Source organism: Polyodon spathula, chromosome 13, assembly GCF_017654505.1.
Source record: "Polyodon spathula isolate WHYD16114869_AA chromosome 13, ASM1765450v1, whole genome shotgun sequence".
Lineage (NCBI taxonomy): Eukaryota > Metazoa > Chordata > Actinopteri > Acipenseriformes > Polyodontidae > Polyodon > Polyodon spathula.
The window spans coordinates 5,978,763-5,993,321 of NC_054546.1; the positions used below are offsets into that span (position 1 = coordinate 5,978,763).

The following is a 14,559-nucleotide window of genomic DNA, read 5'->3' on the forward strand; positions in this document are numbered from 1 at the left end:
TAAAAGCGTTATAAGGGTAACTAGCATGGAAATAACATTTTAACAGTGTTCCGGTGCATCATATTGTCAATTATTCAAAATCTAAATTTTTTATTTTTGGCCCATATTTCTGCTGATTGAGGTAAGACAGTCATTTTTCAGCCCCCTATTTTGACTATACTACCATTCTCTGGTACTGTGAAAACCTGTTAAAATGATCATATTTGTGTACCTTTTTGATACAATAAAGCAATCGAAAATAAAACGGAAGGTTTTGTATTGTTTGAACAGCAAATGGAAAAGCACATTTTGATTACACTGTGCTGTTGATTGAATTAGCCAGTCATTCCATTACGTGGTCTACACTGTACTGATAAGATATACATTACTATATCAAGCTACTACATTTAGCTAGATACAGCTAATGGTTTTAACATGCTGAAAATGTTCTATTCTTTTATTTTATTTTCCAGTTATTAGTTTGATGCATGTAGCTCTTGCTTAGTAATATGGAACCCATTAACTCAACAGTCACTACTATGTGAAACTGAGTCACCTGAGTATAGTTGAGCTATCATTTCAAAGACGATCTAATCTGAGCTCCAGGCAAGTTTTCATCCCTGTGCTCAATTAATTAAGAACCAGGTTTTGTTTCAGTAACTTGTGGCTGAGTATATTTGAACTTCTCAACAATTCAATCTTATAACAATCAATGCCCCTGAAAGGAAACTTCAATTTTCAACACTTTACGTTAATTGTCTCTAATTACTGTGTATTTACATAGTAGTTGGCGGTAGTTAGTAAATACAGTAAGTACTTATGCATAGTTACAATGTACTACATGTGTAAATCTTTATGCATTGTGTAAGCTTAACCCTAATCCTTTTCTAATATAATTGTGTACTTACATATATTATGTAACTATACATAATAACATTGTATGCATATGTGCACATGTACTTACTAAGTAACTACTAAGTAAATACACAGGAATTAGAGACATTTCATTTAAAGTGTTCCCCATTTCAAATATATAACAATGATCATTGTGCTGTTTGCAATATTTTAGTCTGGAGAATGGCCTGTAATGTAATCACATTTCACTACTTTTACCCCCTTAAAAAAAAAACAAACAAACAAAAAACCGAAACCAGTGTATTTTAATGCAAGTCTAATTTATTAAAAGCATTTATTAAGGGTCTCCTCATCCCATGTAGAGAGTGTATATCTCAGCTGCTGTGTTCTGTTTCAGGAGTGATTGGGTGAAGTCATACCGGGTCATGGTGAGCAACGACAGCCACACATGGGTAACAATTACAGATGGATTGGAGGACGTGGTGAGCAGTGAAGTTTAAGTAATAATCCCCTTCGCATGTAAAGAAACTGCAAGCTGAGAATTGTGCGTCAGACATACTCTGTGCATTTCTAAAGAACCATAGAGAGTTAATTAGGGATATCTGATAGAAATTGACCTGTGAAAGGGCATTCGTCTTAGCAAAGTCTGCTAGGTCTTCTTGATCAGTTTTCTGTAAAACCACATTGTTTTTGCTGCAGCACACAAACAACAACAAAAAGCACCACAACACAGATGGCAAATAAATACTAGAGACTAGGTAGGAAAAGGAGCATTACGATACAGCCAAAGCACCTGATATAAGGGTAATTTTATATATGGTTAATTTCCCAGAGAACATATACCTAAACAACATTTTACAGTTTTGTTTGCAAGTGAACTGAAGCCAGTTTGGCTGGAGCACTTCCACAAGGTATGTGACTTCTATTAAAATATGTTGCCAGAAAACTACTGCTAAATATATATCCATTCTACCAACTGCATTAGAGACAGAACTGTTACATTATACGTAAACACATGCTGAACAAAGATCTTATGAATTGGAAAGACATGGTATGTACACTATACAGAATTTCAATGTAGTTAATTCCCCAGGTGCATTTGATTTCACACTGGCGTTTTGGAATTGGTTTGGAATTCTACCGTGAATCAGGTTTTTTTTTTGGATGTTTCTCATATGCCTGCAAATTAATTGAATCATACTCCCAATTGACAACAAATGTGGAAACAAACTGTATGAAACTGACAATGCAAACAACTGGAATGCTTGATAGAGACCACTAAGTGCTGGCAAAGTCCTCAATAGCAGCCACAGTGCAGCTAAACTGTACAGTACCTTTCTCAAGCAGCATACTTTGTCTTCACTTTTAAGTCTCAGGATGTACAACACCAATTAGACATGCATGTTTTCTTTGCTTGAGTCTCTTTCCAATAATAGCTTCACTTATCGGAATAGCGCAATATCTAGGCATGCTGAATTATGGAATCAAATTGTAGTAATTAACCTGTAAAGCAGTAAAGGGTAAAAATGTTGTCCAGAATTTGACTGTAATTTCCCCAACCTCTATGCAGATGCAATGGATCAGTACTGTTTTAATGTATGTATTTACTTTTAGATAGGGTTAAGAATGAATAACAATAATAATAATAACAATAGTAAAGTCATTTAAGTTTAATAATATTGGTAAAGTATACCTTACTGCATATTTAGGGATTAAGTTTTGAACTATGCACGATTCAGTTTTGTTTGTTTTTCGGCCAGACTAAAGTAACTCTTGAGTTTATCCTGCTGCAGAACTCATACAGTCCAGTGATGCTGTAGCATCATGGCTTAACACCATGGCAACAGGTGAAATTAAGAAATGGCAAATAGAGCAAATGTATGGTATTTCTGACTTCCACTAGAGACAGGGGTCTGCGGGTGTGCCAGGTTAATGATTACCTAATGTAATTAGAACGTAGACATGCTTCTGAGAGCTCCAACAATGCTAATCATAGTTTTCAAGTGAATACTGAAACAGAAAATGACGCAACCTGTATATAAACATCAAACCCAACTTATTAATAATATATATATATATATATATATAATAATATAGATATATATATATATATATATAATATATATATATATATATATATATATATATATATATATATATATATATATATATATATATATATACACAACACACACACACACACACACACACACAATGTTCTAATCACTTACTCACTGTTTAATTGTGTCTCTCGATAGATTTTTCCTGGCAACACGGAGAAGGAAATTCCTGTATTGAATGAGTTCCCGGTTGCGATGGTTGGCCGCTATATCCGTGTAAACCCTCAGTCCTGGCACGAGGCTGGCAGCATCTGCATGAGAGTGGAGATTCTGGGCTGCCCCATGCCAGGTATTTGTCTTTAAATAAATAGGGAGGGAAGGCTGAATACCAGGTAATGAAATCAGCTCACTGTAGTGCCTGACTGCTTCAATAACAATATTATATATCCTTACACTGTGAACGATAAATGGGTTCTACTGGCAATTCCAAGCTTTCCAATGCTTACAGCATTTGAAATTAAACAATTATCATACTGTGTGTTTGAAAAATATAATTCCCCAAATTAAATTTGTTTTTTTTTTTTTTTCTTTTCTAAGGGTGTTTTCTGTCCTGCATGCTATTAATTATTACACAGCTTTATTTTTTTATTTAATTTTTGTATTGCAGCTAAAGTTGCAAAAAGCATCAGTAATGAAATCTAATCTGATCAAGGAAGTCTTAGTGTAATTATTTCAACAGAAGAACTGTTGGAAGAGTTTTGAGACAGCACAACTGATAATAAATTCAGGTGAAATGCTCTTTAATAACTCTATTTTATACCCGAATGATTTGATAAGTCATGATGGGTCAACTTTAAAGGGATTTTTATATCTTCTCTAATATTTAATGACCTGTTTAATATCATGTTCTATGTTTTCTGTATCATTCACTGTTGTGGTTTCTGCTTAGATCATTAATTGCCAGCTTACTAACTACTGTATTCCAGAAGTACTCCTCAATGCTGATAGTGTAGGAGTGAGGTGGAGACAATTATTAACGTTGCTCTCTGCCCATAGGTGAAGCACTGTGCACTGGAGCCTGTACAACACTCATATGTTTTCCTACTGCGCTTCCTAACAACCAGCATTAAGGAGTCTTTTCAGAAGCTGGGTGGACATTAGTGTTAAGAAACACACAAAAACCTAGACATGTTTCCCACTGGGTTTAAAGGTTAGAATACACACCTGTTAAGTAAGTTTAGTAAGTCACCCGTTACCTTCTGTCTAATAGCGTGGAATTTTTATTATTAATGTTGGAAACTGTGCTGTTCACTTGAATTACACAATACTGGTATTAAGAGCCACGTGGATTTAATTTGAACAAACTGTTTTCTCTATTTAAGTAAGAGGATTTATTGGAACAGCTAATCTAGCCCTTTATCCAAATGCAAATAGGGTGCTGTAGCAGTGTCTTAAATACATTTGCTTTGTTTCAGTATAAGCTTGCCATGCAATATTTAATCAGAATGTTTTTCAGTTGATTTAATCTGTTTGTTGCCTGAATGTCAGAATTTATATTATTATTATTATTATTATTATTATTATTATATTATTATTATTTATTATTATTATTATAGTATGTTTTATTCACTGCTGTTTGTTATTGTAGCTATAGTACTCCACTGGAGTCACTCCCTGTCGAAAAGTGCCTCTGGTTGCAAATTTCTTTATTTGCTAGTACAATCTGGTCAGGTGTTTGGAGCAATGTATAAATAACCATTGGCTTTGAGAGGCTAGGGTTCTTGGGACTCAGGTCCCCACACTCATGTCTTGCTGTTGGTTGTTATATGTATATACTCTACATTACAATCCCATGACAGTAGCTGTAGGACAGACATGTCAGCACAAAGGCACCCTTGTAAATGAGTTGTAAAACCAGACAGGCTTCCCATCTGAAACTGCAAGACACCTTTTGGTCAAAAGAACAAATAGAGTTGCGAGTGTGAAGACTATTCGGCCTATCAATGCTTGTGCAATTCCGAGTAGCCAGTTGATCCTCGAACTTTGTGTAGTCCACTCTAAGGGAACCGCAACAAGATGGTATGGTAACCCATTCCGTACATGCAACAAATATATAAAATGATTTTTCCTTTGGCACCAGTTGTAAAAGGCAGTTGTGACGATACATACAAATTGTACTGCATGTGCAGTGTGGGTGCAGCCAGTTTAAACAACAGAGAAAAGCCACAGTCTAACTGTCTCGCAGCTTGTTTGCAAATTATATTTTTAGTGCTGGGCGTTATCATCTTCTGTGTGAGTAAAATGCTTTTCAGTGGAGAGTGAGAAGCATAGTGTGTAATATTTATACCTTTCTTTGGCAAGACTTTGCAGTCTCTGCACTGTGCTTTCTAATTCCTGAGAAAGCTGCCATACTCTGCCTGAAAAGATAATTAATTTAATTGTTTCAATTTGTGGCACTATCACCTGTGTGGCTTCGTAATCATGCTGGAACAGTTTAGCTCCTTTTAACCCTTTGAATTTATGCCTTACCCATGTTTTTTTTTTTTTTTTTTTTTTTTTACATCACTTTTTGGCTTCTTCATGAAACGGGAAGACTTCTGTTGGCTCCTTGCTGTTGGTAATACTAAAAGGGGAAGCCTCACTGTACTGTCAGTTTCCAGTAGGCAAAGGGATGAAATAACTAGTAAGAGTGCAAGACTCTGCATCCATACAGCCTAGGAGACTGTCTGAGAACTCTGCTGTTCAGTACATAGTGCTGCATGTGTTGCTGGAGTTAAAAAACAATACTCAACGTGTTACAAACCTTGTCATTTGTTTACTTGGTCTGTTTTGTTTTTGATTGAGTCTTGGTTCTGCAATGTTTTGATGAATACAATGGAACATCTGCAAGTGAATTTTAAATGCTTGTGTCAGAATAGAGGCCCATTCTCTTGCTTAGCTATGTTGTCTTGGGATGTTGTTAGTCCACCAATATCTTCTATTAATAGCATTCAAATAAAAACAATATGCTTCAGAATGGAATAGCCCATAAGGAAGCAGTTGCATAGCAGTCCGTGCAACTTCAGTACAGTATGGACCAGTTGGGAGATTTACATGCAGCTTAATAAAAAGAAGAAGATGGCAATGACATTTTGTGCTCAAAGCAATTTTCTTTGCAAGAGCAGCCCTGCCAGCGACTGCATGCACCGAATGTTTCCACTGCCGGTCTGCCAACAAGTACTGAACCACTGACGTGTTTTAATTTCTCCCTACTACATTCAAAATATGTCTGTTTTTTTTGTTTTTTTCATTGAAGCACTTAACCACTATGCAAATGAGCCGGGCATTCATGGTCAGATAGCTTTTATCCTCATCTCATCTCACCGACGGGGGGGCAGACTCTTTAACAGCACTGCATCACACAACAATTCAGTGATTCTAAGCTAATGGGCAATGGTAGCACGGTGCCACTGTGTCATATTTTCTTTCTTTGACAAACAACTGTCCATTGCAGTACCGATGCGTTCTGCTGATGGTACCTATAATGTTTTCTTCAGACCAATACACTGATAATATATTCCCTTTTTGTAAGGGAAAGGCTTGGTTACCAATTGAAAACAAACAGCAGGGCTTTGATTCAAAGCTGCAGCATGAATTAAAAACGAAGATACAGCCAGAGTATGAAAAACAATAACAGCTATTAAACAAGTTCTGCTTTTTATTAAACTTATTTTCTTAGTTCTTCAAACATCTGAAAGCAAAGGCTGAACATGCTGCCCCCTTTGACCTTGTTTCCACAGACCCTAATAATTATTACCACAGAAGGAATGAGATCACAACCACAGACAAGCTGGACTTCAAACACCACAGCTACAAAGAAATGAGGCAGGTAGGTGCACAGCCCTCAGAGCACACCTGCAAAGGGGAAAATTAGGAGATTGAGATAAACAAGCCATCACTATCACACACACTAACAATGTATGCAGGAAGATACGCAGGATCAAGCACGCAGAAAGATGTAATGTACATTTATGCTAGGATATCATGTTCTCAGCATGTTAATAAATACATGGGTGAGCATGTTGTTTTTAACAGTTTCAAAGCTTCAGGTGGGCCCTTCAGAGTACCAGCACCAATGCTATCATCTGTTAAGAAAGATTACTTTAAAAATAACACATTTTCCATGAAATGCTGTTCCTTCCCAAACAATAATTTGAGACAAGCATATTAAATAGCACGCTATCAAGTTAAGGTTTTCCATATTCAGCTGTTTGTTATTGTTCATGGTTTGAATCTACTTTCTTGTGAATAATTTTAAGAGGCTACAACACAAATAAAAAACGATTTTATAGATTTTAGATCATGTCAACAGCATTGGTGTAAGGTGTAAGGCTTTATCATGTGTTGCCAGTAGGAAAACCAATACGTCTGTACAGCTGTTGAAAACACCATCGATATTAAGTATACAGTTCCATGTAGATGGACTATACTGCCTGACATTTTTTGTTTTTTGTGTAAATGGTAGTAGATGCTTATTTGGCAAGTGCCAGCAAAACTTCACTAGCCACTCTAGAGACCAGCAGATTTCCACCCCATCTAAACACTTTGTAGAGCAGCGCTGCTCTGGCTGCCTATGGGGGCACTATTCCCTATGGATAATATTATGGCAGATATTTTTGCCCAACCCATGTATGTATAGCTAAATTTAGTGAGGATAGATTTTGAAATATGTATATATTATGAAGCAAATTAAATGTACTCAGTAGAGTATGTCACATTTACAAACATAATGTGCTTATGTCGGTTCCATAAGGATGAACACAGACCACTGCCGTTACTTGTGAGCTGGTGGGTGACTCTTGCTGTTGCAGCTCATTCATTTGCTGCTTTCTTCTGTTGCTGTGCGACTGCATTTGTACTGCAGATTTACACACAGATGCAAGTTTGAAAATAATTAGCCCTGCACATGAAATCACAATACGATTTTAAATCCTACAATGTGCAAAATGAGCTTCGGATGATACCGTAAAAGTATCTGTTTAGCTGTGTTTTCATCCCTGATTAATTATCCATCTTTGCCACTTCAGGTGCTGTTAAGATTGTCTTTGGCAGTGGTTACACCCTTGAGAAAAGGCTGGCTTGTAATCTGCCTCAGTCAGCATTGCAGAAGGTGTAACATTGTATTATATGGAAGCAAACGCAGGCACCGTCCATGAGTGGCTATCAACTCTGAAGTGACATTGCCAGATAAATCAATAAAAAGAAGTAGGCGATTCAGAACCAGACTGCAATGTTTTTTTTAATGATCTGCCATCTGTGGAAACTCAGAATTTTGGCATCCCCAAAAAGGATTTGACACACACACACACACACACACACACACACACACACACACACACACACATATATATATATAAAATAACCATGTGCATATATGTCAAAAAAAAAAAAAAAAAACTCTGCCAAACTGAAATATTTCTGTCATAATTAATAATGCTTTTGAAAATTGGTACTGGCACTGAGGCTCTCTTTCTTTGAAATGTGCTTGTATGCATATGAAAATGGTCGTAAGCTGGAGGAACAAGTCAGAAGGTATAATTGTGCTACTCTTGTTATATTCTGTGTTCTTGAAACTTTTTTCTGCACTAAATGCACCTCCAACCCCCACCGCAGCCCCCATACCAACATCAATGCCTTTTTCCATGAAGACCACTGCCTAGTCCGAGGCATGAAAAAAAATCGACTTTCATCACATGCAACAGAAAGCAGACGATCTACACGTGCCAGCTGGCAGTTCGTTACACCTAGACGCAGCCATACTAAGATCAGGGACTTATCAAAGAGTGATGTGGAGCCTTAATTCCTTAACCTCCAACCACTGTCCAGAACTAAGTAACAACAATTACATGCCATCAATTAGCATACCCTTCTTGCGTTACCACGTTTTGTAAAGATGAATGGTGCTACTTATTAGTTACAGTGTGTTTTAGCTGAAAGACAGGGATGTACAATGGAGCTATTGAAAAAAATTATTTTCAGTTTCAGTGAAATGTTTTGTTTTTTTATGAACCTCACTTCTCTGTCGACAGTAAATTGCTGTTTCACCCACTCTAAGACAATTCTGTGTATAAGTGCAGTTTGGTGTGTCCCACAGTTGATGAAGGTCGTAAATGAAATGTGCCCGAACGTCACAAGAATTTACAACATTGGCAAAAGCCACAACGGACAGAAACTCTACGCTATTGAGATCTCAGACAACCCTGGAGAGCATGAACTGGGTAAGAAGTATTGTGCTGCCATGAATGCTGATTTAGATGGCTATGTCTAGACCAAACTTTGGTGAAAAATAGAGCAATAGTGTAGACAGATTACAGTTTAACCTCACCGCAACATGCCAGTGACACTGGCACTGAGGGATAAGCTCCAAAAACTTTCCCAGCGTTTTAGCAATATGCATCAATATGCAATGGCTTCTACATAATTTTGAAGTGTTTCTAAACAATTTCCATTCCTACTCTACGATGCAAAGCTCAGCAACCCGGTTACCAACACACAACAAGGGGGCGTTTTGACAAGCATGGACGAATATCTTGGACTAGTTGTAAAAAGACTACAGTATCATGTTAAAATCATATTAACGCCTTTTTTGTTTTTCATTAATTATTAATATGGTCAACTGTGATTTACGATCTAATTCCATTTCATGTTTGATATATAGACACAGCCAAACCATGGTCCACTCATACAAACTTCAACTGTAAAGTGATGGGATTTCAAAACATGTTTGGTAACATTTTACGTAGTAGCCACTCAGTAAATACATGTGTATTTACACATAATCATAATGTTAAGCATATTTACAGTGTACTTACTGTGATAATTGCTTTGCATTATTATTATTATTATTATTATTATTATTATTATTATTATTATTATTATTATTATTATTTGTTTATTTAGCAGACGCCTTTATCCAAGGCTACTTATAGAGACTAGAGTATCTGAACTGTGCATCAGCTGCAGAGTCACTTACAACAGTGTCTCACCCAAAAGACAGAGCACAAGGAGATTAAGTGACTTGCTCAGGGTCACACAATGAGTCAGTGATTGAGCCGGGATTTAAACCAGGGACCTCCTGGTTACAAGCCCTTTGCGACTGGACCACACAGCCTCTCAACCTAACCCTATCATTAACCCTAAACCTAACTCTAAACCTAACACAAACCTGTTTCCGATACAACTGTGTACTTGCATATATTGCGCAAAAAGATGTACATGGTAAGTGCATTGTAGCTGCACATAATATCATTGTAATTATGTGTAAGTATACATATTTCCGATGTAACTACTGAGTAAATACACCGCAATTAGAGACACTTAATGTAAAGGGTTACCACATGGTTTTGAAAACATCACAGCATGATTTAACATGAGTGACTATGCAACAATCATGTTGAACAATGGAATGTTGTAGCCATGTTCACTGAATAATGGGAGTTGTCTTTGTTCATTTTGCAGGTGAGCCTGAGTTCCGCTACTCTGCAGGTGCTCATGGCAATGAGGTACTGGGTCGGGAGCTACTGCTGTTGCTGATGCAGTTCATGTGTCAGGAGTACCTGGCTGGAAACCTGCGGATCAAACACCTGGTGGAGGAGACCAGGATCCACCTCTTGCCTTCCATGAATCCAGATGGATATGACAAGGCCTTTGAAGTGGTAGGTCTTCTGTGGGGTAGTGGGTGAAATGTTCTGATTATTGCATTAGAAATGAGAAATAATGTAAATAACAAAGCATGTGTCCTTGATGTACTTGTTTGAAAAGGTTTACTACAGTGTTTGCTGTTGGTATCTAATTCAAATAAATACATATCTGAACATACACTGCTCCTGCTATTGCTTTCCCCATGAACTCGGATCACGTGCAGAAACTGGAAAATAATTATATTCCTCAATGTATGATACTTTGCATAATTCTGTTTCCATGCTTGGAAAATCCCTTATTTACCCACCTGCTAATTTCACACCAAAAAAGACACCAACCTAAAGACAACAACACGTCGATGATACAAGGTTAATTCAAGAGTCCCTACATATATGAGTATGTCTTTGTTGTTTCTTGCTGGTGAATGTGGCTCTCAGGGTTTTGTTGTGTAGCATCTTCTCTCAAAATTTAATGGATTTGTATTGTGTTGCTCTTTAACAAGTAGGAATCAACTTTATTTGCACTTACTGCACCATTATGGTATATGGAAAACAAATACTCATCAGTGATGTGATCTAACGTGGGTTTTTTTTTTTGGCTAGGAGGCAAAACATTGCTGAGATTAGACTGTTTATGATATTACCTGCTTTTCATATATGTTGCTATCAATGAGATATTCCCCATATGAATCATTTCCACATATGGCTTCTCTCCCCTTTTATTCAAAAATTGTATTAATTTCTTTTTTCCACTGTCAGGTGGTCACAGCAGGTCTGCTATATGCACAGATGGCAGCAGAGTGGCTATTGGTGGTAATTTGAAATGTTGACCAGTAACGCAATTCCTCATATTTTCTGTCTTAATGGTTTAGAATGCACAGCTCAAAACAGCTCAAAACTATTTCAATGCATTTCTGATGGCCATATTGGGTCATTACACCTAGCGGTCCAGTTACACAGGGCACAGTTTTCAAGTAAATGCGTGGAAAACCTTGATAGCGTTGATGACCAAAGACACTAAAAGTTAGCCTGTTGGATCTGTGGCACTTGGCAGGGCTCAGAGCTAGGAGGGTGGTCACTGGGACGCTGGACTGAAGATGGCATCGATATCAACCACAATTTCCCAGACCTCAACTCCATCCTTTGGGAGGCAGAAGCCAAGAAGTTGGTTCCAAGAAAGGTCCCCAATCATCAGATCCCCATTCCAGAATGGTACATGTACGACAATACCACAGTAAGTAAAACAAGTATGATGCTGCTGGAGGCCTGGGACTTCCATTGTTTTAATTCATACTCTTGGTACATCATGAATACATTGTTTGCCATTAACTATTAATAGATTCTTTTTTTTTATAAATCAAAAAGGAAACAAACGTACTGTAGATTGAATTCTAGTTCTGTGATCAGGACCACATTGCAAACTACAGTAATATAATTACACCATGTCAAAGGCATACAGAGTTGCTGGGCAGATCTGGAGTTATACCAGTCTGTATCTATCTATCTATATCTATATCTATCTATCTATCTATCTATCTATCTATCTATCTATCTATCTATCTATCTATCTATCTATATGTATATATATACACACACACACACACACACACACACACACACACATACACACACATTGGTGATTTTGTTGTTCTCGATTTGTGAAAGGAACATCTATAAATACAAGCTTTCCCCAGTAAACTATTTTTACACTCAGCTATACTGAAAGCAAGAAGTGACTCATAAAGCCTATTAAAATAGCAATGCAGCTGCAGGTTTAAAGAAAAGCGTCTCAGTCTATTTGATTATAACAGGGAGGCGTGTATGAATGGTGTTATAGACCGATTTCTTTATTTTTCTTAAAACATTAATAGATTTTTTTTTTTTCACATAGGTACAGAAAAAGAATCTAAAATGTTTTTGTTTTGTTATTATATTTATATTGATATAGCTATATACTTGTATTTACATTGTAATTAATTATTAACTACCTATGGTTCATGCCCTTATATAGTAACTATATGTAATAACATGGAATATGTCCATTTACTTTCATACTTATTTCACCAGCAGTTACTACTTGAAGCTTAACATTGGTTATTACCATAATATTATGTGGTTTATTATACCAATCTTTTCAATAAAGTACATTAAGAATAGACAATTGATAATGAATATGGGGGAAAAATATTGATACAAATAAAAAAAATAATAAAAAAACAAGCTCTGATGGATTTTTAAACATTTAAAATTAGCTTACAACCCTTGCTGTGGACACTTCTATTTAATAGGCAAGCCTCAGAGCAAGAAAAAACATCATAAAACCACATCATATAGATTGAAATATTAACATACCCTCCAAGAGGTTAAAAATCCATTAGGCAAAACATAAAAAATGGAAATCAGAAAAGATCAGTAGCAATGAATGCAAATAACATACTTTTAAGTGGTTGCTAAGAGCACACTTCAAGTATAAGTGAAGAACAACAGTACGGCAATTGACAGTGTGTGGCTGGGTGCCACGTTCTATGCAACTGTCCGTAAGTAATATATTTCAAGGATCAATGTCATTCTAATTAACTCCCTAATCAACATTAAATCATCCAAATAGCAACATGTTTGACCATAATTTAATTACGATATATATTCTTGCAACCCAACTCAATATAATTTGTCCTTTTTATGAATAGATTTAAAAATAGGTTTAAATATCAGCCTCATCTCCCTTTTTCTTCTTGCAGGTTGCAGTGGAGACCCGGGCAATGATTGCATGGATGGAGAAGATTCCTTTCGTGCTGGGTGGTAATCTGCAGGGGGGGGAGCTGGTGGTGACGTACCCCTATGACATGACCCGCTCCCTGTCAAAGACGCAAGAGCAGACTCCCACCCCCGACGACCACGTCTTCAACTGGCTCGCCTTCTCCTACGCTTCCACGCACCGCCTCATGACCGACGCCAGCCGGCGGGTCTGCCATACTGAAGACTTTGCCAAGGAGGATGGCACCATCAATGGGGCCTCCTGGCACACAGCAGCTGGAAGTAATACATATAGATAATTTAAATATATATGTTTGGATTATTTATCAATTCTTATGTTAAGAAGTTATAGCCAGTTTGGTTACAATATATTATAGCACCTTAGCTCAAGGGTAAGCAACCTAAACTAAATATAAAATGTTGTTCAGTAATATGTCATAAGGACTAGAGCAGTGCTTTTAGTTTAATTCCCATTTTTGCCATAATGTAGCATAATCTACATTCAAAATATTATACAATTTTATTATACAAACATATGTGAGAAAATATCTATCCCTACAGTTTTAGGGCTTCTGTATATAGCAAGCTGTACCTTTGTGGTGAATGGACTACTTAGGTCTCTTTCTGTATTAATGCTCGCTCTGTGGGCACAAACTGAATATACTAAACTCTTAAACGTTTAAGCATGTCCCCGATGGATATAATATTACAGTGAATCCACGAGACATCATCTGTGTCCATTGTTTTTCATGCAATGAAGCACTTCCAGCAACATAGTGACTATTTGCCTTACATTGTGAAGCACACTTGCATTATGTTGATGTCATACAATGGAGCTCAATAAAAACACAAGCCACATATTTCTTACTCTTGGGGAAGAATCAAAACTAAAAATATGATCACAAAGATGCAGTTTGCTTGAAAACTGGAGTAGATTCCTTCAAGTATGGTATACTACATTCTAAGCTAAAGCTTTATAATTAACATTGAGAGTTTCGTAAAATTGGGAGTATGGGCATAGCAGTTTTATTTGAGAAGTAGCTCTAGGATCATTATGCCTCTGCTGTATAATGAGGAATGCAGTGGTGTTAGAAAGGTATACAGTATGCCTCTGCTGTATAATGGGGAATGCAGTGGTGTTAGAAAGGTATACAGTATGCCTCTGCTGTATAATGGGGAATGCAGTGGTGTTAGAAAGGTATACAGTATGCCTCTGCTGTATAATGGGGAAT

The 14,559-nt window shown here is 36.8% G+C and overlaps 1 protein-coding gene across 1 annotated transcript in view; it reads left to right on the top strand.

Moving 5' to 3' along the window:
- cpxm2 (carboxypeptidase X (M14 family), member 2) overlaps window positions 1-14,559 on the top strand; it is a 39,388-nt gene that overhangs the window by 20,067 nt on the left and 4,762 nt on the right. The window contains exons 5-11 of the mRNA XM_041269552.1: window positions 1,232-1,316; window positions 3,093-3,243; window positions 6,674-6,762; window positions 9,028-9,151; window positions 10,392-10,588; window positions 11,628-11,807; window positions 13,312-13,609. Of these exons, the coding sequence (XP_041125486.1) occupies window positions 1,232-1,316; window positions 3,093-3,243; window positions 6,674-6,762; window positions 9,028-9,151; window positions 10,392-10,588; window positions 11,628-11,807; window positions 13,312-13,609 (1,124 nt within the window). The remainder of the gene's footprint in view (window positions 1-1,231; window positions 1,317-3,092; window positions 3,244-6,673; window positions 6,763-9,027; window positions 9,152-10,391; window positions 10,589-11,627; window positions 11,808-13,311; window positions 13,610-14,559) is intronic.